This window comes from Salvelinus sp. IW2-2015, linkage group LG4q.1:29, assembly GCF_002910315.2.
Source record: "Salvelinus sp. IW2-2015 linkage group LG4q.1:29, ASM291031v2, whole genome shotgun sequence".
Lineage (NCBI taxonomy): Eukaryota > Metazoa > Chordata > Actinopteri > Salmoniformes > Salmonidae > Salvelinus > Salvelinus sp. IW2-2015.
In genome coordinates, this window is record NC_036842.1 from 24,342,842 (window position 1) to 24,370,450 (window position 27,609).

General features: G+C 43.5%; 1 protein-coding gene across 4 annotated transcripts in view; it reads right to left on the reverse strand.

Moving 5' to 3' along the window:
- Positions 1 to 11,500: 11,500 nt before the first annotated feature.
- Positions 11,501 to 27,609, reverse strand: part of LOC111961707 (voltage-dependent N-type calcium channel subunit alpha-1B-like) — a 235,501-nt gene continuing 219,392 nt past the window's right edge. Inside the window, exons 41-49 of one of the 4 annotated variants that reach the window (XM_070442465.1) lie at positions 26,027 to 26,123; positions 23,762 to 23,867; positions 23,188 to 23,295; positions 22,447 to 22,607; positions 21,873 to 22,036; positions 21,543 to 21,672; positions 21,307 to 21,417; positions 19,656 to 19,694; positions 11,501 to 12,795 (exon numbers count right to left, since the gene is read on the reverse strand). In XM_070442465.1, coding sequence (XP_070298566.1) covers positions 12,388 to 12,795; positions 19,656 to 19,694; positions 21,307 to 21,417; positions 21,543 to 21,672; positions 21,873 to 22,036; positions 22,447 to 22,607; positions 23,188 to 23,295; positions 23,762 to 23,867; positions 26,027 to 26,123 — 1,324 coding nt within the window. In that variant the 3' untranslated portion in view covers positions 11,501 to 12,387. Of the gene's footprint in view, positions 12,796 to 18,630; positions 19,522 to 19,655; positions 19,695 to 20,679; positions 21,100 to 21,306; positions 21,418 to 21,542; positions 21,673 to 21,872; positions 22,037 to 22,446; positions 22,608 to 23,187; positions 23,296 to 23,761; positions 23,868 to 26,026; positions 26,124 to 27,609 lie in introns of those variants that run through there. The other 3 variants (XM_070442461.1, XM_070442456.1, XM_070442458.1) reach the window with 3 other exon arrangements.

Sequence of the window (27,609 nt, forward strand, 5' to 3'; positions counted from 1 at the left end):
TGTCAACAAAGTATAGTGTGGGGCAGGCCATTAGCTAGAAGTAGGCATATCAGATAAAATGGTGCCAGCCAGGGAATCAGTCCAACGGTTCATTATTGTTGCCAATGAATCTGGCACATTAGCAGTGAGTGTGCTCACATCTGCTCTGGCTCTAAGGCTGCATTTACCCAGGCAGACCCAATTCTGATATTTTTTCCACTTATTAGTCTTTTGACCAATCACATGATATATTTTCACATCAGATCTTTTTCTGATTGGTCAAAATACCAATTAGTGAAACAAATATCAGAATCGGGCTGCCTTTGTAAACGCAGCCTAAGAAGCATTCTATGCTGAAGGCAGCACATAATAGGTGGAGACCAGTAGCTCTGTTTACCTCAAGACATGTAGTGCTGGTCAGGGATATTTCAGAAAATAGTACAGTACATCTGACTCGTGGAATAATTTAGAGTAGAAGATTTACTTTAATATAATTGTTCCGTGAAAGAAAATCACGTAACATAAAGGAAAAGCACCCGCTTCAGAAAATTAAACAACAGCGGCTCCACGAGGCGAAGAAATTAGAAGACAAGCTTGTCGAATTGACTCAACCTATTTCGTTGAATATAATTGCATAATTGTGAAATCAATGTAATGGCATACAGTAGGCTAGGCTAGGTGATAGACTAAGTTGATTTAGCAGCAGGAGTGCGAATTAAATATCAAAAGCATATTGACATAATGGGTTTATGGCCAGGTTTACAGGTAGATGCACTCAATACACATTATTTCAGCAAGTCACCGGTCGTTCCTTACCTGTTAGCATTCCCGACCCTGACTCGCCCGCAGAGTCTGTCCATTCATCATCAACGGAGGCGGCGCTGATATTGAAGAGCCCCATTAGATAACATGCCCACTTTATCCCCCTGGGTAACATTGTCCTTCAATATCAAAAAGTCTTAAACTGTTCAAAACAATTAACGTTGAACAATAATGGTAATGAAATGCGTCCTCATGTGGATGGGATGCGGAGACAGCAACACCCAAGCGCACTATGCATATTTGGTAAAGTCAACGTTTTTCCGCTCACTCAAAACTTCTCACTTATAAATCAGTGAAGATATTATAACTTCAGTTAAGACAAAAATAGGTATTTGTCATGAATAGAACATTAGCTGACTTGTTTTGAAGATCTCTCTCCATAAGCATCTGTGTGTGGCAATTGCAACCTCTCCACCGTCTCTTTCAGGACCAACTCACCGCAAGTACTCCACAGCTCCCCGCCCACCCCCTGAGACCCAAGCCAATGAAACCCCTCTTTGGTTCACACCTCACAAACTGTCTATAGCTGTGACAACAGACTCACTAGGCTACTGGGAGACAGACAGCTCCTCTGGCTAGTTTGTCAGGCAGAATTCAGATACACTTGGGGCAGGTGGTCAATGGGGGCAGGTGGTTAATGGGGCTCAGCCACTTCTGAGAATGACTGCAAAGGCTTGATGAAAATACAGATGTATTCAAATCTAATTATTAACTAATAAGCAAGCCCCTACATATGCCACTCTTACAATAAAGACATCCACAACAAAACAGATCACCATCAAGCAGGTGAATATATCACCAAGAAATATGCCAACTCATTGGCTTCAATCATGTTCATATATCTTTATTCAAGGACTTCTATTCATACAAAATGTAATGGTAGAAATAACTAGGATTGACAGTCATAGGCCTATAACATATCAGGCAGCAAAGGACCCAGTTACTTCAGACTAGAACCTTCAAATATAGTTCAATACTTTCGTTGAAATGTTATTCAAGCTCTTTGACTTTCCAGAAACGAAGACATTTGCATTAATTAAAGATCTTCAGAAAATACAACCAGTGAACAGATTGTTTATCTTCATACACTACATTCTTTATACAATGTCTTTTTTTTTGCACATGCACATACTTTTCATAACATGCAAACATGACATGTCCAGGGAATATAGCCACAGGAAAACTGGATGAGGTATGCCGAGACAAACTGGTGTGGTTTAAAATTGGCGACCTTATTTACTGGGAGGTGGGGGTGAGTGGAGGTTTAAAACATGATGTGTGTTCAACAGATCTAGGGGTACACTCATTTTATATCCCCCACTATGAACATATTGGCACACAAGAGGCCAAAGGAAGATTCCTGCAATCCTAACAATAGCCATGTCACATTAATACTTAATTCAAAGTCTAAATATTCACCTTTGACGATCCATCAAATAGATTGCACGAGTTATCTGACTATAGAAAACATAATAAATGCTATTTCTGATTTAGTACAATAAAAACAACATTTGTCCATCTGGGTGGTTCTATCAGAGTACATGCAAGAACTTACTGAACTCTAAATGCCCTGTTTGACATAATTCAATTTATAAATTGTGCTTCATTAATGCATTTTCAACGTCATTCATATATTAACATTTACATTTTCACAATCTTTGGTTAATAAATCTATGTAAAATTTGGTAAAAAGATATGCTAAAGCTGACTGGAGACCCCAGAGGGTAAAGCTACAGCAGATGAGAATTCGTCCAAAAGTGTCATCTTGTTGCATAGCCCTACTTTAAGGAGTCAACACTCAACACAACCTTCATACCTGTGAACACACAGGTTGAGGCTATATATCGGTTAGTGAAACCCTTCACACGACCCTGCTTTCAGGATAAATATATTTGGAAGAAAACATGATGAAATATTGGCAAAAGTGGCAGAATTCATTAGCGTACTGTACATTTACTCTACTTTATCTGAAAGTATGGAGTCATACATTTGAATATATTGTTGATTCGATAAGAAACATGGGTAATGAGAGTGAAACTTTGACTTGTTGGAAGGAATAACCTAAAAGGTGCCGTGATGCTGGTAGTAGTTTGTTGTTGGTACGGTTTCTGTGTTTTGTCCAGAACATGCGGACGTCATGAGCATCTCGGTTTTCGGATATATTACATCTCACTCTGGTAAGTGAAGTTTACTGTATGAGGGTAGTTTGTTTTGTTGGGGATAGAGAGAAAGTGGAAGGCGCTAAAATTCTCTGGGTATAATAAGGAAGCCTAGTTACTACGTATAAGTCTAACAAGTATCATGGATGGAGATTTTTAGGCTTGTAGTATCGGAAAGTGCAGCATATTAACTGATATAACCAGAACTAGGTAATTTCGCTCATGACTATATTGACTCATTTCATTTGCTATTCTTTTTCTCTAGTGATCATGGTAAGTACCTGTCCACTGCTTATAGATAGTTGATATGCACGTAGAGGGCAGGGTGCTGGTAGGATCGTTGAAGTGACATATTGTAATAATATTTACTAGATTTAACATTCTTTCTCGAATCTAAGTAGGAGATGTCATATGGATGAAGAAAGGTTTGTTAATCGGGAGGATAGTCCTTAATACGAAATTCATTACTTAGTATGTTCTTATTAAAATTAAAGCGTCATTGCTTCTTCTTGCTTCTTTTCAATAATATAAATTCTTATCGTCATGATATACATAACTAGAATTATTATGGTATCTCATTCACAGTACGTATTCCCACTCATATCCATATGTGTTTATAGGAGAGGTTGCTATGCCTGCTCCGTCTAACCAGTGTTGATAAAGACAGGCAGTCAGGCTCTGACACTTTTTGGGATAGAAAAATGCTTTACAAAACCAGCAAGGTGTCTTTAATTATGAAATTATGGAATCCAGGACATGTTGGATTTGGTTAACTGCAGGCAGAGCCACTGAATGCAACGCAGCTTACGTGGTTAGACAACAAGGTGCTGATCTTACTCAGGTATAGCCAGCTAATCATTGGCACTAGGCTAATAGTTTTCTAGGTACTACAAATGTATAGCGGTTTGAGATAACATCGTTCTGAAAATGAATACGTGCCATAGCTAAATTGAACTTTGTAGAGAGCGTTCAGGTGTCCTGCTGTTTTTTTGTTTGAGAAACTGTTCGAACGCGTGTCGCCCAGGTTGGTGGTATTGGGAAAGGGGAATACAGAAGCAATACTTTAGAGGAGTACTTGCAATTCATATATTATTCCATGTCTTGTTTGGGGGGCATCGTATTTATGGGTTCTTTTGGGTATGTACTTTAAGTGAAGCCAAAGCTTTGTTTGGTAACAAAGAGCTCAGATAGAGAGATCACTATGATGGTTCGCTTTTACGAGGGGCAGGGATTTTATGGTGGTTGTAATTTTGCTGCAGTTTTCCCTTATCGACTTTCACAATTATGTTGATACTCCACTGATGTACACTGTACATTTTTATCCTATCGATGGCACCCTGGCAGACACTTTACCATCGAAAAGGAAACACACTAGCGAGTAGATCGGACGTGCTGGTTGTTACATATGATTACGATTGCGCTATATCGATTGTGTAAGAAAATGGCGGACGATAGTCTGGTGGCGAGGCGAGGGTTAGGGGGACGCAGCTGCTATTTAGCCTATATCCCCGGTGGTGACGATTGTGTTGCTTATTTACCGCGTGTTTGGGTTCCTTTTGACAGAATAGTTATGGAGAGCTAGCCCAATTTTAAAAAGTAGGGTGAATAGTAATGGGATGTGAACTAAGGAGATTGGTTTGTCTGCTCAAGTGTTTGTCCTGCCAAGAGAAAGAACAAGTACGACTCTGTTTACAGTCTTAGTTTTTTCCCCCACAGACAGTAGGAAGACATTTTGGCTTTTTTTCATTAAATAAACCAAGGTACAATATTCTAATTGAGGGGCAATTGTCATCAGCATGTCTCGTGGAATATTGCAGGCAGCTTAGTAAGACAATAATGATTTTCAAAGTGCAGGAGAGGAGGGCAGTGAATTTTTCGGAGAAAATGTATACTGCTGTTGTTCGTGTTGTCTTTTAAGTGATCGCGCTTCTAGTAGTGAAGCAGAAGAGTTAACAACACATCAACGAACACTGAGGAATTTCATTGGGATTTTCCTTTTCATGAGTATTTGGTCAATGGTTTTTACACATTTGGTTACACATATCTCTCACGTGGGGTGCTCTTTTTACGCTAGGGCTACAGAACTGAATAAATGTTTACTGTCATCTGTTATAGCTGAAAATATGAGCGATTGGGTCTGTTTTTATTGGGCAACGCGTGAAGCGATGTTTATAAGACCAGCGTGTTCTCAGATTTTGTGGGTACGGGGGGAATGTTAGCTAAATCACACCTCGTCGCTACATTTGTCACGCACTAGTCTATCTCTTTCTTCTCAGGGATACTCCAACCAGATTCCCCATGCCTTGGCTAGAGCTTTGAACGGCGTATTGCCCAAAGTGATGGGTGGGACCGGTTGCTGGGATCGAGAAACTCAGGGGGGGGAGCTTTGGGGCGCAAAATGTCCGTGGTTTTTCGCTGTGGGGGGCAGAGGGTGCAAAAGAGGGGGTCATGCAGCATGAGAGGGGACCTGGAGAGCAACTGAGCTGTGAAAGGGGCGGGTGGCTTCTCGAATCAATGTGGTTGTTCAAGCTATGACCTGGATCGTCTAATGTCATGTTGGGCATCCTCAGGGAGTCTCGGGGTGGATGGGTGTGGTCGTTCCGCAGTACAGTGGCATTCAAGGTTTGGGTCGTAGCGAAGGTAGGGTAGAGGGGTAATCTGGGGGGGGTGACATGAGCGGTTGCTTGCGATACACTGCTCCTCTGACGAGATACGATAGAACGAAATGGAATCTACAGGTGTTGGCCCTTGATGTGGCATCATAACTGCATGGGCAATGAGTTTTCAGGGTCGGGTTTAGGTGGCCTTAACGGGGGGCGGGGGGCATCAGGGGCTCTTTGTGGGAGCTTGTCTGCGCTCGTAACTTGGAAGAGAAATGGACCTAGGACTCCAAGAGGTTTGATGGGACACTTTTTTGGTCTGCTTTATACATCCTGATACTCTGTCATGGTAGACATGATATCTAAGAAGGAGGAGTTCGTAGAATTGATTACGATGGACGGGAGCGCATATGCCCCTCCCGCTGGGCCTTCCGGTCGTCCTATCCGTTGCTTAACCTATAGATCAGTCCTCACCCTATAATGTAGCACTAACATCTCTCCTCTAAACCACACCAATAGCGCAGAGGCCACTCCCGCTTGAAGAGGCTATGGCGTGGGTTCTTGGGGGGGAGGTGTGGGCGGCTGGCCAGGGGCTGGGTAGGGGTCACTGATCTTGGTGTGGGGCTGATGAAGCTTGTCCCTGCCTCGTAGCAAGTGTCAGCAGGAGATATGTAATTGCCTTTGTGTCTCCCCTGGGCTGGTCAGAGGTTGTAATTTTCTTTTCTATTGAGAAAGCAGGTCCACGGGTCATGCTGCGCCGCATGCTTTTAGCTATTGTGAGGCAAGCACTTCTTAATAGAGCGACGTAAGCCGGGTCCTGGTCTAAGACTCCTTCACTGGAGGGTCAACAGACGAACATGGCGGTCTAGACACAATGGAATTGAGGTATCTTTTCCATGGATACACCAGTAGTGTTGGATAGGTAGGAGGCGATTGCATTGTAACTGGCAAGAAGCATGTGGAATGTTAATATATGAGGAAGCGGGCATTGTGCATTGGGGTAATGTACCTGGGGCGTTGACAGATTAATAAGGATACCAAAGACATTATACATTGAGCAGAGACTAATTTGTGCTAGACCTGTGTTCAGATATTAATGCATTTCAGAAAGGCTACGTCGATGTATATCGAGAAAGACAATACGACCCGGAGAAAGAACATGGGAAAGATTAAGTGTCTGTTTTTCACTCTTATAGAGTTGTTGCTGTCAGAGCCTGTCTGTGTGTTTGGTCGAGGAGAATGGTGAATCACTTTCGTCTGGTTTGGGATCTCCACTTTTCTTCATGCTTCTTACCTCCTTCTCACTGTCCTTCGGTTGCTTGTTTTACGGGATTCTCCCTCTCGGGGTCTTGGTCTTCTGCACTTCGGGAGCAGAGGGTGTTCATAAAGGGTCACCTTGAAGGGCCTGCCCAATTAAAGCCAGCTGGCTGCTGGCAGTCATTAGCTAATACAGGGAAACACTACCCGGCGCCTCTGAGAAGGACTCCGTCTCAGCTGACACTATCACTATCAGGGCTAGGGAAGCGCGGTGACATCGGACCTACTAGTCAGTTTCGGTCTCGTGGCCGTAGGGAACGTGAGTGCTCTATTTTCGACCAGATAAATAATTAGTCGTGTCGTGTATATGAGCTTGGCCGGGCTGACAGGCGACAGGTATGCGTGGGATCAAGAGTTCTATCTTGGAGGTCAGACGGCTTAGGGTTCATATTAGGCAGGTTTCTCTTCACTGTGTACGTCACTACGGTATAGACTTCAGAGGCGTGGGCAGTCCTATCGGGACGTGGCCCATAGTGAGTGCAGCTCAATATGGTGAGGTTAGAATGCAATTTTTTAGCATGACGTCACACAGTTACCAGCGCCAAACACAAGGGATTAGGTTTTGGGCATCCGGGAGTAAAAGTCTGTTGAGGGAGTCAATGGAACAAATGGTACGGGTCGTATATTTGTGGAATTTGTCTTTATTCCATTCAGGTCACTATATGTGGTTTTGCAATGTTATTGCGTGGACTTTTCTGACTATGTGCAAGAAAAAATACTATAGGACTCAAACGATCATACACTCGTGATTTATACTTGATAGACCACTTTCTCACTGGGGTCGCCTAGCGGACATATCTCAGGGTCTGTCACAATTTGAGTTCTACTTTTAAAAATCGCATTTGAAGAAAAAGTCTTTCCCCGTCATGCATTTTGCCTATAGATGTACTTGGGCAGGCTTTCTGCTTGGCCCGGCTGTTGCCCTTGTAAATCATGTGTAAGGATAGATTTGGCTCCTCACTTATTGTCCTCTTAAAGGTGATATCTTTCTATTTTGGATGACAAGTTAGGCTGCAATGCTGGAGTTATTGTTGAGATTTAATGGCGAAAAGGTGTTCCCGTGAGGGATGATGCTTTAGGGTCAAACCCAAGCTGCTTAAGAGCCGGGCATAGCACCCTAAATGATTCTAAGCTTGTTCAGTGCGCATCATCGCTAGGACGAAATGTAGTGCTTGAAATCTGGACCGTATAGGCTATACAACTGGTAATCCCCTGGGAAAACTACGGAATCAGATCATCCACTAACCAAACGCGTGCGCTCGCTTGGCCCAATAACTAACGTCCATGCTGGTCTGGTGCAAGGATTCAGGTGAGTGGGGCGGGTGTGTCGGGCGGGTAGCGATATCATGGCTATTGCTGTGCGTTGTAATTGGGTGCGCGGTCAAATGACACGGGCTTCATCACTTGGTCCAAGCAACGCGCTCGCTTAAGACTTCGGAGGGCTTCGTTTCTGTGCTTGTCTGTAAAATCGTCGAGGCGGGGCTGTTGCTGTCTGGGGCGGGGCGGGGCGGGGGCGCGGCGGCAGGCGTGGCGGGCGCGCGTTGTCTTTGCACGGTGTTAATGGCCGCTGGAAGGAGATAATCGACTTAGTCTTGGGATTACGTCAGTAGAGAGGAACATCACGCACTGTGTTGCTACTTATAAAGAGTGTTTCCTCACAATTCTTAAATAAGCATCCCCAATTCAAAAAATGTAGATGAAGCGAACAGAGTATTTGGCCCGTAGAGGTTCGCTCCAGAATGATAGCGCACATTCGGCCAGCAGCAACTGAACAATATGTGGTGTACCTGCAATCTTAGTCCATCGTTGAGTTGGACTGGTGGTAATATTCATCTTTATCAGGTTGAATCATGTCGAGAGAACAAGTATACTAGGGGCAATTTTTGGTTAGAGAAGAAAAGCAATTAGGCGTAGTTTATATGTCAGTCAAGAACTTATGCTTCTGTAAAAACAAAACTCAAATAATTAGTTTATTAGGAATTGTACCCAAGTCTAGTAGGTGATGATATAATGTACTGTCACTTTATTCTTTTCCTTAACTTTGGTCTGAGGGATTGCACATGCCATACTTCACTCCAACTGTGCCCTCGACTTAGTGCATCTTCGAGGATAGGAACTTAAGTTGCTCATCAACACATATGGATTAGAAGTCCGACGAAGGTGTGAGAATTTCATTCAAGAGGTCTATGTCTTTTGCTACGTGCTTGGGCACTGATCTTCTCTCAGCCTGGTACGGAGGGATACGACCACAGGGAGCGGGGACGGGAGATGAAAGTGCAGGCAGCCAGGTCCTCAGCAGAGGAGGCACAACGGCAATTGCTGCTCGCACAAGGCCCGGCGGCAGACCGAAATATTGTCGCTTTCAACCCCATATAGATAGCTGATGTTCTTGAAAGAGTTGCAAATCTGGACCTACAAATAGCTGGGCTATGACAATGTATTGACCTCGTAGCCCTGTAACGTTAGGCAGGGAGCTATCTTAAAGACGAAATCAGCCGAAATATGAGGTTTGCAGCCGGCCCAGCCGCTCATCCACTTTATCTCAACTATGGGGCGTAGCTCTCAACCCGACTTAGGCTCTTCCAAGCAGGTGAGTGCCCTGGAGCTTTGGGCGCGTTCTTGAGTGTCGGTAATAGGTTGCTGAGGTGATCTGGGCTTTAGGGGGTGAGATGATGTTAGGTAGGGGGGGGGGAAAGTCGGAAGATGGGGACCGCGGAGGGCCATCTTTCGAATAGGGGGGACCTGGGGGGTGCTAGAGCCAAGCGCTACGAGACCTATAGGTTTAGGTGGGGGCCTGGCTTTTTCAGAGGTTCGAAAGCAGTACAAGTTACAAACAGATTCTCACTGTCCTGACTATTCATCTCTCGACTCTTTTTGAATTCTGACCTTTTTCTGTTTGCAGGCAGTATTTGGCTGCATGAGCGTATTGAGTGGACCAGTGCTAAAACGGTCGGCTCGTTAATGTTTTTTGTGAGGAATTGGATTCAAAGTGTAATGCGCTCGTGAACGAGCGTTTATCATTTTATTTGTATGGTAAAAGGACAGCAACATACAATGAAAGAAGTAACAAATTAAACGTACACGAGCTTTGTAGGGCTAAAAGCAGAAATAAAAATCAAGATCGCACACAACACACAGGGTGGGTAACAAAGAAGTCGTGCTAAATATGAATACCACCTTATAGAGACAGCTGGTCCACGGGTGCACCTCGGGCCACGCTCAAGGTCCGTAAAACAGATATCATAACACTTCCATCGATAAGGAGGACAATACTGTGAAGCTGTATTCATCCGACGTGGACGCTGGCAAGGCTTTCGACTCTTGTAATCACCACATTCTTATTGGAGACTTAACAGCCTCGGTTTCTCAAATGACTGTCGCCTGGTTCACAATACCTCTCAGACAGGGTTCAGTGTATTTTGCACTTGAGATACTCCTGGGGGTGATGTATACGAAACCAGCGGCTTCAATTTAAAACTCGTACAATTTGAACTCTTGTAACACTTATGCCTTGCCGTGTCCAATGCAAAACTCGCTCCTTAAAATAGTCAAGTGAAAAGGCCCTGTACTAAACGCAATGTGCCGACTTTAAGAACGACGCTCGACACCCCTCCCACGGCAGAGCTCACTGCCCGCCCTCTGAGGAGCACGCCTCTCAGCTATCTGAGACGGTTTCTCTGAGGATTAAGGAATATTGTGTGGAAACACATCGGATATGTGGACAGACAACATCCCCTAGGTGTTGGTTGGAAAGTACATTGGCTACAACTCTCTTCCAGACTCAACTCGCATGCATAGCAAATTGGCGGCTCGATCTGAGGATTCACATCGAATTTAGTTTCCTTAGTTCACTGCCAGCAGGCTACAGGAAGAAGGGGCTTCATACGTCGGATGCGGCTGCCTAAACATACCTCGTAATCTGACTATCCTACCGATCCTTGACTTCGGCGATGTCATTTACAAAATCGCTCCAACACTCTACTCAGCAAATTGATGTAGTCTATCATCATCAGTGCCATCCGTTTTGTCACCAAAGCCCAGCTCCTACTCACACTTGCGACCTGTATAGCTCTATTGGCTGGCCTCGGCTTCATATTTGTCGCACAAACAGAGGGCCCTAGGTCATCTTGAGTCGCAGGTTAAGTGCATATAGAGTTTTGGTAGGTTAAATACTGCTGGCTTTGCATCAGGCATTAACTGGATCACAGCAGATGTAACTGGGATGGCATCAGTGTAGCCAACTAGTGTGGTTTTAGCTGTACAATTCCGACTCCAACCGCTAGCTTCTGCGAGAGGTATAAGGTTTTAGTTGATATTCGTACTGTTGGTACATGAACTCGCTTCCAAAATGCAATCTCTTTTGGTTTTGGTACGAGATGACAGGCACAGTTTTGTCCTTTCCTTTCAGGTTTTTCTTCGCCCTTGCGTGGTGGGGCTCTAATCGGATGGAAACTGGATTAATGGGCGTAATAGGAACTCTTACCTGGGTGGAGAGAGGCTTAGTGGAGACTCTCATTCATAATAGCACTCGTTCTTCACTGCATGAAGTAAATCTTTTAAGCTGGGAAAAAGGCGACAAGCATGTCAGAGCAGCTCACAGATCACTGCACCTGTACATAGCCCATCTGTAAATAGCCCATCCAACTACCTCATCCCCATACTGTTTTTTTTGTGTGCTCCTTTGCACCCCAGTATCTCTACTTGCACATTCATCTTCTGCACATCTATCACTCCAGTGTTTAATTGCTAAATTGTAATTATTTTGCCACTATGGCCTATTTATTGCCTTACCTCCCTTATCTTACCTCATTTGTACACACTGTATATAGACTTTTCTATTGTGTTATTGACTGTATGTTTGTTTATTCCATGTGTAATTCTGTGTTTTTGTTTGTGTCGCACTGCTTTACTTTATCTTGGCCAGGTTGCAGTTGTAAATGAGAACTTGTTCTCAACTGGCCTACCTGGTTAAATAAAGGTGAAATTAAAATTTAAAAAAATAAAAAACTCTTGGCTACTGATGCCCATGTTCTGTGGGGCCCAGGCTGCCAGAGATATTCTCCACTAGAAAGTTTTTTTAAGCCTCACTCAGTCACAGCCTGTACATGAGACGTGCTGATTTCACATCGTACACAGTTTGTAGAGCGGCTGCCCCGTCGCCCCTAAGGGGAGCTACTACTGGAGCAGCTTAGCCAACATTTTATAACTACCGTTTTTGAGGCCATAGAACAAAGAAGAACGGCAAATACAAATCAAAAATCTAATCCACACAAAGCAGATTTTCCTCGGGGAGCTCATAAGTCTCTTTGCTAGTCAGATGGAAAACTTGACACACAAAATCCCTGGCTCAAGTCCTTTGGGAAGCGCAACAGAGAAACCCCTTTCCTTCATAACCCGATCAGGCCCGTAATCCGATAAGGAATTTATGCCACTATGCAAAGGCGTCCAAGCGATTTGGAACAAGAGCAAGGGCTCTTTTGCTGCTTCTGAGAATGAACGGTTTCCTTACTCTATTTCTGTATGAATTCATAGTTCAACAACTTGGACTGCATGGGTTCCACAGTGAGTGAGATATCTTTGAGAGTGTGTATGTTGCTGCATGACCATGTGAAACAAGTCTGTGTGTGTATGTGTGCACATGCATGCATCATGTGGGTACCCCTCTCACTAGAAGGCTGAACGCTGGTTGCCCTGTCAAGTGACTTCTGCTTCTTGTCCCTGTCCTTGTCCCTGCGTCTGTGACAGCGGTGGTGGTGATGGTGATGGGGCCTGTCCTGGGCTTGACCTGGGGCTGAGGAGGCCTGGGCTTGGGCCTGGCTGGGCCGCTCCAGGGTGTAGTCTCTCAGACTCATCTCCTGGGGGCACTGGGAAGCCAACGTGGACGCCGACCGCCTGATAGGACTGATGTCAGCAATAGGCTGAGAGGAGCGAGCAAAGAGGAAGAACAGTGATTGGAGGAATACAAGATGGAGGGCTAGCTACCATAGTAGTGTAGCGTTAGAGTGTTATTTTATACAGCACAACCAAAGCACTACTGGACTGGAGCACCAAGCACCAAACTGTTCACTAGACACAGTACAGACAAGGAAGTACGATCGACCGGTGGACACCACTCTCTGGGCTTGAGACCGACGTTCAACCTCTTCAGAAACAGATGTTGAGGAGACATTTCTGACTGAAACACTCCGAGATTTCCACTCACTATATTTAATCTTGAACACAACACTAATGATTGGCGTAGCACCCTTTGAATTCCAAATCAACCCCTTTGCCCCCATCCCTAGGGCCTAGGCACATGATATCGAACCGAAAGGATATGGTAGGTATAATCAAAATGATAATGATATGGTAATGACTCTACCTTGCCCCTGGCCCCTGGCTAGCTTGGGTCCAGGGCATTATGTGAGGCTTGCTGACATTGTAGGAAGGCTCAGCATCAGCAACCCGCATGTAATGCCCTGGACCAGAGCTATAGGTCTTTGGCACGCTAAGTGGCAATATACTGGCACCATACCATATTCACCATACTACCTAAATCTATCACATTTTTGGGATACACACAAGTGCATAGGGGGTAAGCGGTAGGGTCTGATTTGGGGTTGGGCGTACATAATGTTTGGTCCATGTTGTTAAAACTTGTCATATGCTAGCAGGAGACACTGCTAGTGACGAATAAGCAGGGTGTTGACATTTCCCATAACATATTTCACACCTTGACAAGCTCTGATTTTTCTGTGTTTGAAAGAAGCTTGATTAACATGGCAAAATACAACATGATGAACTTTAAGACTGCTGGAATGAACAGCTTCTATCAATGTGGTCCATTAGTAGTAAGTACATAATTACAGTTATTTCTAAAACACTTCAATACTGAGCATCAGGGTGATACTGTAGTTGCTTAATAGGAAATGTCTCCACCCTGCCAGATTCTTATCTGACCGAATAGCTCTGCCTGGACTGGAGGTACAGTAACTGAGCTGATAGGCTGGAACACTAACTACGTTATCACCCCCTCTGTTGGTCACAGCCTGGGTGACACCCTGCCATAGTTGACCCATAACGCTGAGTAGTCTCCTGGAAAAAGCATGGGAGTATTCCCAATATAAAAGTCCTGTTCAATTTCCAGTTCTAAGTTGAGTTCTTACTTCATTGTTGAATCGGTATCGCCACAAGTCAACTGACAGATATTATAGATCATAACCAAATTGATTATTGAGGTATACACTCTGTTGTGCTTGTTCCAAGAGTTCTTATCACACAGTTCTGGCCAGTAGCTTCAGTCAGTGGATTGTACAACAACAACAACAACATATGGAAATAAAGAGACAACAGTACAGTTATGTCAGTAGGAAAGTAGGAAATTAGCAGTCGTTGCTTACATTAAAACATTAACACACCACCCACTGAAACAACACAAACACTAATTCTCACAAATGTCATATGTCACTTCATGGCAAGGAAGCAGAAAATGGCGTACCATGTATGTATGTGGGGAACTTTCAAAGTACTAAAACACTGAACAATAGTTCTACTGTGGGTGACGTGGCTCTTGAATACTCACACCAATATGGGCTTTAACTAATGTCTAAAGAGTGTCAGACAGACAGTGATCAATGTTCCCTCTAATTGTTTTAGGCACTGTGCAAATTTCAGGTCTGCTGAGCGCAAACTTTGTGAAAACATTGTGAAATTGTGAAAATTTTGAAAATTCCTTTGCAACTTCCGGCATGTGTTTACTGTGAACACAGGCTGTACCCGCTTTAAGTTAGTTTTAACAGTGGTCAAGTAGGCTACTGTGGCTATTTGATCATAATGTAAGTCTACCAGAGTGGCCTACCATCAAATACAATGGAGAAAATGCATCCCATAACATTTTAACATGGAAATAGCTGTTATATTATTTAGCCTACAGTAGCAGCCAAGGTGTGGTGTTCAATATAGGCCTACATTCCATGAGACTTCTGAAAAAACATGCAGGGCTTGACATTAACCTCTTTATCCACTTGTCCTTCAGACAAGGAGGTGACTGAAAATGTTGTGGTGTTTGATGCAAGAAACTATTTTACAATATAAAATGCATTGTTATTCCCATACCACGAAATTATGCTCCCCTCTCTGCCTATTGGCTACTTCAAGCCTATCTCAAAATACAACACTGCTCCATTAAGACAAAAAAATCTCTTTACCTGACTCACTTTTCAAAGATGTCTAGAAATGTATACGTTTAGGAAACAATCACTCCTCTATTACTGACTACAAATGATCTATAACTGGGTTAATAACTCACTAACTACCAAAGGATATGAACAAATGTGCACACATGGCTACATGCAGCTCTCACTTTTATCTCAAAACAACCGCATCTACTCACAACCTCTCATGCTGTAAACACAGTCCAGTTCAATGTAAATGGCACAGATCCATATATGGCAATGGTCTATTTGCATATAGACCTACTGCAGCTCTGATTGGTTTTGTCACACCGGTCTGTGTAGAGTATGGGCTGAGTCGTGCATGTCAATGCAATAGAATCTTACTCCGATGCGTTCTGCCTACAAAAAAAGCTCTTGCATAGTTTGTTTTGTTTCGATATGTTGCATTAAAAGTGGCTAATATTGCGTTGATTCGATCACAATTGCCACAGTAAAGAGAAATGTTGATAGTGTTAACCTTTTGTCAATAGGGGGAGCTGTTAGCACTATTTATTTTTTTACATTTCCAAATTAAACTGCCTCGTACTCAATTCTTGCTCGTACAATATGCATATTATTATTACTATTGGAGAGAAAACAATCTCTAGTTTCTAAAACCGTTTGAATTATGTCTGTGGGTGAACCAGAACTCTTTCTACAGCGAAAATCATGACAGGACATGCGAAGGTCAGAAATCTAGCCTCTGTTCTCAGATCAGTTTAAAGCTCTGTGTGTCGCCTATGGTCGAAATGAACTGCACCCGCCTTCCCTGGATGTCAGTAACCAATGAGAAGTGGAATGGAGTCTTTACGTATTCTCAGAGTTTATAAAAGGCCATGGAGTGACATGTCCGTTCTTTTGGACGCTCGTCAAGGCCAAGAAGACATCAGAATGGCATGCTCAAAACTCTCGTTATCGGCATAAAATATATCCGTCTGTTATTTAATTCGATATAATGTTAGAAACATCATAACGAAATGTATTTTAAACCGATTTATATCAGTTTATGCGATATATTGCTATTTTCGGAATTTGTTAGTATTGCGCTTTGAGATTTGACATGTGTGTGCCACGTAGCTATTGTTAGCTGCTAGTTCCGAAGTTGAAGAGACTTTTACAACAAAGCAACGATTCTTTTGGACAAAGGACAACTTGCCCAAGATTCTTGATGGAAGCTCGTCCAAAAATAAGAGCTATTTATGATTTTATTCCGTATTATGTGGAAAAATGTAAACGCATTTGTCGGCCATTATTGCGGCACTAGTCTGGCTGTAACGCACACTGTATGTCTAGTAACGTTAATTTTAAAAATCTAACTCACGGTTGCATTAATAACTAATGCATCTTCATTAGCTGTCCAACCTGTATTTTTTTGTCAATCTAATCGATAAATAATCGTAAACTAGTCCTTTCCAAGATGCGCCCGGCCAGAATGCATGCTATGTTTTGACTGATTACATTGCATAACCACGTTGTGATGCTAAATATGCACATTTTCGAACAAATCTATATGCATTGTGTAATATAGTTACAGGACTGTCATCTGAAGAATTCTGAAAGGTTAGTGAAAAAATTAATATATTTTGGTGTGATAACGTTATCGCTCTTTTTGCCTTGAATCAATGCTGGTGATGTTAGCTCATGTGGTATGCTAATATAACGATATAGTGTTTTTCGCTGTAAAACACTTAGAAAATCTTAATATTGTCTGGATTCACAAGATCTGTGTCTTTCAATTGCTGTACGCTGTGTATTTTTAAAAATGTTTTATGATGAGTATATTAGGTAATACACGTTGCTCTCGTATGATTCTAGTCGCTTTGGTGAGTTTTGTGATAGTGGCTGCAATGTAAACTATGATTATACCTGAAAAATGCACATTTTTCTAGAAAAAACAATGCTATACCATAAATATTATTTCAGACTGTCATCTTATGAAGTTGCTTGGTTAGTGGCTATATACAGTGGGAGAACAAGTATTTGATACACTGCCGATTTTGCAGGTTTTCCTACTTACAAAGCATGTAGAGTCTGTCATTTTATTCATAGGTACACTTCAACTGTGAGAGACGGAATAAAACAAAAATCCAGAAAATCACATGTATGATTTTGAAGTAATTAATTTGCATTTTATTGCATGACATAAGTATTTGATCACCTACCAACCAGTAAGAATTCCGGCCTCACAGACCTGTTAGTTTTTCTTTAAGAAACCCTCCTGTTCTCCACTCATTACCTGTATTAACTGCACCTGTTTGAACTCGTTACCTGTATAAAGAAACCTGTCCACACACTCAATCAAACAGACTCCAACCTCTCCACAATGGCCAAGACCAGAGAGCTGTGTAAGGACATCAGGGATAAATTGTAGACCTGTACAAGGCTGGATGGGCTACAGGACAATAGGCAAGCAGCTTGGTGAAAAGCAACAACTTTGGCACAATTATTAGAAAATGGAAGAAGTTCAAGATGACGGTCAATCACCCTCGGTCTGGGCTCCATGCAAGATTTCACCTCGTGGGCATCAATGATCATGAGGAATGTGAGGGATCAGCCCAGAACTACACGGCAAACCTGGTCAATGACCTGAAAGAGCTGGGACCACATCTCAAAGAAAACCATTAGTAACACACTACGCCGTCATGGATTAAAATCCTGCAGCGCACGCAAGTCCCCCTGCTCAAGCCAGCGCATGTCCAGGCCCGTCTGAAGTTTGCCAATGACCATCTGGATGATCCAGAGAGGAATGGGAGAAGGTCATGTGGCTGATGAGACAAAAATAGAGCTTTTTGGTCTAAACTCCACTCGCCGTGTTTGGAGGAAGAAGAAGGATGAGTACAACCCCAAGAACACCATCCCAACCGTGAAAGCATGGAGGTGGAACATCATTCTTTGGGGATGCTTTTCTGCAAAGGGACAGGACGACTGCACCGTATTGAGGGAGAGGATGGTGGCCATGTATCGCGAGATCTTGACCAACAACCTCCTTCCCTCAGTAAGAGCATTGAAGATGGGTCGTGGCGGGTCTTCCAGCATGACAACGACCCGAACACACAGCCAGGCAACTAAGGAGGCTCCGTAAGAAGCATCTCAAGGTCCTGGAGTGCCTAGCCAGTCTCCAGACCTGAACCCAATAGAAAATCTTTGGAGGGAGCCGAAAGTCCGTATTGCCCAGCAACAGCCCCGAAACCTGAAGGATCTGGAGAAGGTCTGTATGGAGGAGTGGCCAAAATCCCTGCTGCAGTGTGTGCAAACCTGGTCAAAACTACAGGAAACGTATGATCTCGTTAATTGCAAACTAAGGTTTCTGTACCAAATATTAAGTTCTGCTTTTCTGATGTATCAAATACTTATGTCATGCAATAAAATGCCAATTAATTACTAAAAATCATACAATGTGATTTTCTGGATTTTTGCTTTGTAAGTAGGAAAACCTGCAAAATCGTCAGTGTATCAAATACTTGTTCTCCCCACTGTATATCTTTATTTAGTCGAATAGTGAAAGCTACTGATGGAGTAAAAAACTGGGAGTAAAAAAATGTGTGTCTTTTTGCTAACGTGGTTAGCTAATAGATTTACATATTGTGTCTTCCCTGTAAAACATTTTAAAAATCAGAAATGATGGCTGGATTCACAAGAAGTGTATCTTTCATCTGGTGTCTTGGACTTGTGATTTAATGATATTTAGATGCTAGTATTTACTTGTGACGCTATGCTAGGCTATGCTAGTCAGCTTTTTTACTGTGGGGGGTGCTCCCGGATCCGGGTTTGGGAGGAACTAGAAGTTAACAGGGAAAACTCTAGAACAGTGTTCACCGACCTTTTCTGAGTCAAGATCACTTTCTGTGTCATAATGCAAGCTGAGATCTACCACTCAGATGTTTTTTAACATGACTTTACAGCATATTGGCTTTGGTTGAATTGCCCTGCCAGTGCATTGTTGTTCGGGACATTTAAAAAAAAAAATTCAACATTTGAGGTAGGCTGTATGATCCCACCGGTAATAGATCCGTTGTTGTATTACTTGTGAGGCACAGCTGAGTGAGAGTACATTTAAATAATTCGCTTTTTATTTTACTGGGCTGATGGTGCCTGAGTTTGCACCTTCAATCACATGAAATGGTTCAAAATGGCAACAGTTCGCCTACCCGGAGCGCAGGGCAGCTGAATCGGGTGCACCTAACGCCAACAGCCCCAGACGAATGAAAAAAAAATAGGAACACAAGGCTTTATCATTTTTTTTTACAGAAATGTTTGGAGATCGACTAGGAATTCCTTAGAGATCGACCAGTCGATGGTGATCGACCGGTTGGTGACCACTGCTCTAAGAAGTGAGTGAAGTTCAAACTCATGCTTCACTCAGTGGGCTGATATTTTCTTCTGCACGGCAGTCCTGGGGGAGCTGCGCGTCCGCAGTTTAGAGGGAACATTGATGCTGAGAGTGTGTGAACTCTGGAATGGAGGGAGCACAGAGGCAAACAGAGTTGGAAAAAGAGGAATGGGAGAGAGAAAGGGAAAGAGAGAGATATATAGAAAGCGATATATACAAAAAGAGAGAGAGAAAGAGGCGGAACAGGTGTACATACTGCCAGGTAGGTCCCAGGTAGGTGACGAGGGTGGTTCCGCTATCAGACACAGGAGGGAGGTGGGCACAACATTAGCCATGGGAGTCAAGAGGAGAAGAGGATGGGAGGAATGGGAGTGGATGGAGAGACAGGAAGACAGACTGACAGCAAAGCGAGACAGACAGGATTCATTTGGTTAGACGTGTGAACCAATCACACAGCTGGAAAGAAGGGCCCGGAAAAAGTATTCAAGAGGGAAGAAACCAGGACTCCATTTACCACAGGAGCTGGGAGAAAAATATGAAAATAAAAAGACAGAAAATGAATGTCAGTAAAACAAATTTGGGACATTAACTATATCCATAATGGATATAATAACATTTGTGTGAAAAACTAAATCAGGCAAATGGGTAAAAAAAATATGTGGAAATGGATGTCAACATTTATTAACAGCAAGGTGATGATGGGGCATAGTTGAAATAAGGTTTTATGCAATTCCCTACAGACTTTTCCACCTGAACTTTTCGGGGAGAGAGATATTTGCATATTACATTATTGAGTAAATTATATTACACAATGTGGCAATCAGATTATCATCAGTTGTTTAAAACAATAATATTTTATCTTGTGTAGAATGCAAAATACTCGTTCACTGTGTTGCTGGGGACATGGCTCTACATTCAGATTTGTTGAGGAAATATTATAGTGAGATGTCACATAAGGTCTACATAACAAATGGCACCCTTTTCCCTATATAGTGCACTAGTTTTGACCAGAGTCATATGGGCCTTGGTCAAAAGTGGCATACTGTATAGGGTGCCATTTGGGATTCACACAAGGTCAGCAGGATGACTTGATGGGCACTGACAGACAGCGTCTCTGCTTTAGTTAGCCTGTGGCTGCTTTCACTAATTCATTTCTACCTACCTTTATCTTGTTTCCTTCTTCTACTCTATCTTCCTCTATCCTACTGTATGTTCCCTTTCACTTCTACTACTTCCCTCACTCCCTTCCTCTCTGACTATGTATCATAGTAATATCATCATTTTATTTCACCTTTATTTAACCAGGTCGGCTAGTTGAGAACAAGTTCTCATTTGCAACTGCGACCTGGCCAAGATAAAGCATAGCAGTGTGAACAGACAACAACACAGAGTTACACATGGAGTAAACAATAAACAAGTCAATAACATAGTAGGGGGAAAAAAGAAAAAAAAAGAATCTATATACAATATGTGCAAAAGGCATGAGGAGGTAGGCAATAAATAGGCCATAGGAGCGAATAATTACAATTTCGCAGATTAACACTGGGGTGATAAATCATCAGATGATCATGTGCAAATAGAGATACTGGTGTGCAAAAGAGCAGAAAAGTAAATAAATGAAAACAGTATGGGGATGAGGTAGGTAAATTGGGTGGGCTATATACCGATGGACTATGTACAGCTGCAGCGATCATCAAGTCCTACTGACTGTATGACAAAGAATTATTTCATACCGTCAACTGAGTATTAACTGTGTTGTACGAACCCTAACCTGTATAATGTGTACTACTGTACAACTAGAATTGCCCTAATGTTGACATTGTCCTATTTGTAGAATCAGGTCTTGGCGGCGTCCTATGTGAGAGAGTATAGGGGTACAGTAAGGCGGTGAGTGATGAAGGACTTACATAGTACTGGGAGTCCAGTCTTGGCATGGAGGCTGCTCTGCCATGGCCATCCAGACCAGAGTAGCCCCCTATATCAGCACCGTTCTCCACCTGCCTCATCTCCACTGATTCCTGAAACAACACACAGTAGGCAATTTAGGAAAAGTTTGCAACCACTAGTTGTGTGTACCAGAGGTTTAAGAGTGAATGGTTGCTTGCATATTTCCCATCTTTGGTATAATATATGTACTAAGTACCTGAGGTTTGTTGGAGTAGGGCACGTCCTCTGACTGGCCCCTCTGTAGAATCCTTTTTCTACTGCTGGACCGCTGGCCCTCCTGAGACAGTTGCTCTCCTGACTCTTTTATAGGACTTCTAGTGCTTGGCCTGAGGTTACACACACACACACACACACACACACACACACACACACACACACACACACACACACACACACACCCATATTATGATGAACATTATTAGACAACATGATAGTGCTCGTCTACCTGTGTACAGTATTTGAATGTTAATCCATTGATATTCATGACTGTATGTCTGCTAAGAAAACCCCATGGGTGGGCACTCACACTGCTTCCCCATTGGTTAGAGAGGTGGTGGATGGCATGGGCTCTGGCTGAGACTCTGGTTCAGGTTGGGAGGATGGCAGGGGATTGGCTCTGGAGACTGTTGTCCCCTCCTCCTGCATATGGGTCATGGGCATGTGGCGGAAGAAGGCTGGGCCCTTTTTATTCTGCAGGAGACACAGAGAGGAGAAAATAATCAAGTGACGTTACGAATGCATTAAATTCCATCCCATTTCTAGTCCTTCATCTGTCACAGTAGTGACAAATTCAATGGATTTGGAGCCTAAAACTCGCTAATAATTTGGCCCCAAAAGAACACCATAGGACCCAATGCCTTTTCGTCTGTATGGGAAGATTTATCTCAGGAACATCCATGAGAGTCAGTCCCATGCATAAGTGCATTTTTGAGGCCCATAGATGTGGATAGAGGGCTCACTTGCCACAAAGCCTGTTTTAGCATGGGAAGCGCCATTGCCAACTTTTACTATTTTGAAGAAGTTTAGATAGCCCTCAATGGCACTGCCCATGCTGTCATAGCAGCAATTATGGCAAAGATGAGCCGTCTATACAATCCTACCTTAATTGTCCCTGTGAAGTCCAGTCCCAGTTGCTGTTCCAGTCTCTTGGCCCGGTTCTGCTTGTAGTAGTCAAAGATCATGAGGGCAGCGTAGACCTTCCCCACTGTCAGCTCTCGGTTTACAACCGCAAAGGGGCAAAGAAGCTCATTGAACTCATCATCTGAAAGGAGAGAAGGAAGAATGTGAGAAGGAAGAAGGAGAGAAGGAGGGTGAGAAGGAAGAAGGTGAGAAGGAAGGAGGAGTGAAGGAAGAAGGAGAGAAGGAAGGAGGAGATAAGGAAGAAGGAGAGAAGAAAGGAGGAGAGAAGGAAGAACGAGAGAAGGAAGGAGAGAGTAGTGGAGAAAAGTTGAAGCACTAGTTGTCTTCTCTCCACTACCAGCAGATGGCATCGGAGGAGACAGAATGAGGGCGAGTGTACTGTTTTCAAGCCGTGTATGTGTGTGTGTGTGTGTGTGTGTGTGTGTAAATATAGCTCTCACATACAGAGTAGACGGAACAAGCAGTAAAAAGAGAGAGTAGAAATTAGTAGAAAGCCTGGCAGTTGAGCCTACACACTCCCTCGAGGGATGACTGGTCTTTGGTGAAGCTCAGTGCTCTGAATATTATTTCCTGTATTTTCTGTCTCTCTAAGTTCTTTCTCACTTCCTTTCTCTCTATTGCTCTGCATTTCAGTTTCTCACTCACACCCTTTAACACAAACACATACACACACGTACACTCACACCACCAGCTTGGCTTACTTTTATATGGTGTGACCAGCAGGTCGATAGTCTTCTGAGGCAGGTTGGGCCAGACTCTGGAGATATCTTTCCTCAGGTCAGCGTCACACAGACGCTGAGCCAGGACTCCTGTTGAGAGACAAACGCCTAGGTTTCACATACATCCTTACTCATTCATCAGCACCACAAACTAATGTCCCACACATCCCCATCAGGGCCAATATGTATCAAGCATCTCAGAGTAGTGTGCTGATCTAGGATCAGGTCCCCCCCTGTCCATGTAAGTTCATAAATTTGATCTAAAAGGCTTAACTGATCCGAAGTCAGCATTCCTACTATTGATGCTTGATACATATGGCCCTGGACCGAGCAGGGCGGGATTATTAGGCCACTACCCTCCTCTTTGAATGATGACACGATATTATTGTGATTTCTGTTAACAAAACAAGTACCTTTAAAAAAATATATATATCCTTTTAATTTGTTTAAAACTTGATTTATGTTTTGTATTTATTCGTATTTGCAATATTCCCATTCTACTACTGTGGTTGGAGTGTGTTTTTGTGTAGAGGTGGTTAGGTTAAAGGTCACTGACCAGATGCCAGTTTGATCTCCAGAGCAGTGCGGATGAGCGCCATCAGAGTGGACGTGAAGTGCACCGTGTTGTCATCGGCAATGGGCATGTTCATCTTAACCAATCGCTAAGGAGAATAGACAGTCTGAAACTGTCCTAATATGGACACCGTACATGCAGAATGAATTGATATGTTTCACTTGAGAGTGAGTGTGGACTTCTAACAGCCAGTGGCTTCGCTTAGTTTCAGTCCAGCACACAGAATAGCTTTCAAGGAACACAACAACACAAGACATCCCAGAGAGGAAAGAGAACATTCAGAGCAACACTCCATGCAAATAACGTGAGAGGGAGACTATGGGTCAATGTTTGAGATGGACATTGAGGGGGACATACCCAACAAATCAATGCAATGTGTATTAGGACTCCTCAGAGAAATGCATGGTGAGTTCATCATCTTATGGACTCAGAGTAAAACAAATGACAAGTGACTGAAAAGTGACTTAATAGCAATTTAATAGAAACTATGAGTGGTGTGGATGAAGTGGAGTGTAGTTAGTCCTTTTCTGAATTCAGTAACCACAAAATGAGAGAACCAGTTCACATGTCAGCATGAATCCAAGGCAAGGCCTGCAGTAGTATGTTGTAGTGCTGCTATGAAAGGATGAATGAATGATGCCATGTCTGTGTTATGGGGCCACACTCCTCCTAGCCTCCTTTCATTGTGAGAAGGCAAGCAGAGTAGAGTGATAGGCCGCATCCCAAAAGGCACACTACACCCTATATAGTGCACTACTTTTGACTAGGGCCCATAGGGCTCTGGGCAAAACGAGTACAATATATAGGGAATAGACTGCCAATTGAGACTCAGACATAGTGACATACATGCATGTAGAGCTTGATGCAGGGCTAATGGGGAGGCAGAATGAGGATGCACACAAAAACATGCATAGACTGGGAAGGACGGATCCTATTGTCTTCAAGCCAAGCGGAGGGGAATTGCAGATGAGACGTGTTTGTGTGTGTGTGTGTGCGCGTGCAAGCAAGCCTCTCTTGAGCTCAAGAGAGCGTCCTTCCATGCGGGAGCTGTTACAATACAGAGGGAGAAGAGGGGGGAGAGGAGGAAGAGGTGTGGATGGCCTGACATGTCATGTAGTGCCCACTACAGAGACAGGAAAACCACAGACACGTGAGACCATCCCCAAACATACAAATACTGTATATACACATATAGGTACACGCATACTGTCAAAAACACACACACACACACGCACACGCACACACACACACACACAAAGTGGAGTTAGGTAGATGAGAGGAAGGAAAAATCCCAACACGGAGGACAAGAAAGGTAATTTAGCAGGGATTGTGAAGCTCCGCTCAGAGCCAGTTGAAAACAGAGGGGGACAGAGATACACAGGTATCTCTGTTCATTAGGGAGGGAGTTGAGCGAGATGCATTTTCCACAACAGCAAAGAAAGGGAGGAAGAATGAAAAAAATTGATGAAAAAAGCATTTTAAAAGGCTAGCCCCTGTCGATTAATCTCTCAAAAGCAGGAGTTATATTTGGAGAAGCCAAACACGTCAGACCCAACTAGTCGCTTGGCAGATGCTTTTATCCAGGGTACGGCTAGGTCTGTCTTAACAATGATTAATCTAGACAGCTGTGTACATGCTGGAACCACTCACAGTGGTAAACACCTGAGTACTGAACAATCGTTACCTTGGTCCACAATACAAGCTCTCTAAATGCTGCCACACAACACAGAACATCCCATAGAGTATAGACTCAGGGAGAATGGAGAAGTAGAGGGGAAAGGTTGTGTTTTTAATTGTATTACTTTTCTATAGGACTAATTAAAGGGGAATTCCGCCACTTTTTAACCTCGTATTCATTATCTCATTTTATGTGAAACGGCACATTTGTTATACAGTGATTTTTCAAAACCTGCAACGGGTTTCTAGCTAACTTCATGTTAATAGTGTGGCTTGTGTTAACTGTCAGTCTTCATTTCTTCTCAGTTGAACAGAATGAAGACCTAGTTTAAAAACAAAACAAGTCTAAATGGCCAGACGGAGAAGTGAGCACAGTAAACACCAAACGCCGAGAGAGGGCAGAAGAGAACATCAAGAACAGACAGAAAGAGCAACAACAAGGACACTACAAGAGCACAGCAGGAAGTGGCTGTGACAGACTGATAGAAGCCGGGAGAGATACAGGGCAGGTGGGAGTGAGTGACAGGGGTGAGAGGAAGACTGCTGGGCGAAGAGGGGGGGGGGGTCTACCTTGTAGGCGATTCTGGGCGGGCATTTCTTTCCCAAACCTAGCGGAGGGGACATGTGACGGAGCATCTCGTACATATCGAGGTAGGTCATACGGCCACTTCACAGGGGGAGAAGTCACAGGAGGAGATCACAGGGGTCAGAGAGAGGGTTGGAGGAATCCAGGTAAGGTAGGAGGAGGGGGCAGAGTTAGAAATTACCAAAAGAAGATGGTTAAACAGAAGAGAAAATGACAAAAACAGAAATCTGTGTTATTTTAGATTTCCAGGGCAGTGGATTCCGGGGCGGGATGCCATCCCTGTCCTGCTTGAGACTGGGATGGATCACAGGGTTGGACAGGAATAGGTGGGGTGTTTTCCGGGAATTCAGATGGCAAAATCACGAGGTTGGATTGATCATGATGTGTATGTAGTATGTACATGTATATGTATGTATGCTCAGGGCAAGGTTGCAGCTTCACTGTTCAGATGTCTTCTGTTCCTGCATGCTCCAAGACATCAGCGGTAATCAAATTGAACAGTCTCCTGGGCCTACTCTGAGAAAACCATATAGGCCTACTGCATACTGCATTCAGTATGGTGAAAACAGAGATGATGATGAAGCATGGTCAGTATACTGTAATGAGACTTACATTGTGGCATTGTTTTCCATTAGTTGCCATGGTTACCCACCAGCTGGTTAGTATGGGAGGTATGTGTGTGGGTGTGGGTGTGTGTGTGTGTGTGTGGTTGAATCTCTGGCACTGGGAGTCATTCACATTCATTCACTCTCCACTTCAACCTCATCCCTTCATGATTAAGGGGTGTGTGGGGTTGCAAACCTTGTAGGCCACCCTATTAGGACACTTCTTCCCTAAGCCGAGAGGAGGCGAGATAAAACGTAACAATTTGTACATATCCTGATAGCATATCCTTTCGCTGTAAAAGACAAGACAGGTTAGAGGAGGTTAGGACACAAACACAACCATTTCCAATGACTTAACATGTATATCCTCCATTGTGTGCAGTCATGGTCATTGAATAAAGCCCACCTGTAGATATGGTGCAGATATACACAGAGTATAGAAAACATGAACAACTCTTTCCACGACATACACTGACCAGGTAAATCCAGGGGGTGCAACTCAATATTAGGAAGGTGTTCCTAATGTTTGGTATACTCAGTGTATAAATAACAAGCTTGCTTATCTATAGTCATACTTGACTACAGGGTTACTGGGAGGTTATAAGTCTGTGTCCCAAATGTAACCCTATAGCCTATAAAGTCCAAGGGCCCATAGTGAATAGTGGCATTGGGGACATTTAGGACTTCTCACCCTGCTGCATCTCAGCCTAACTTCCTATTTTTGCTCTTAGAGTTCCAGTATTTCTCATTGGGTCTGATAAATACTTTGGAAAGCAGCTGAGATGTGTTGTGTGATTTAAATAGTTTCTTCCCCCTCCACAATGACAGAATGAGAGGAGCTTCAGGGTCGTCAGGAGAGCCTAGCGGATGGCGAGCAGAGTTGAGCGGAGCGGAACCATGGATTTACATCAGTCTGCCTCTGAGGCCCTAGTCGGCACTCCAGGCGCCGGCTTAACGTCACC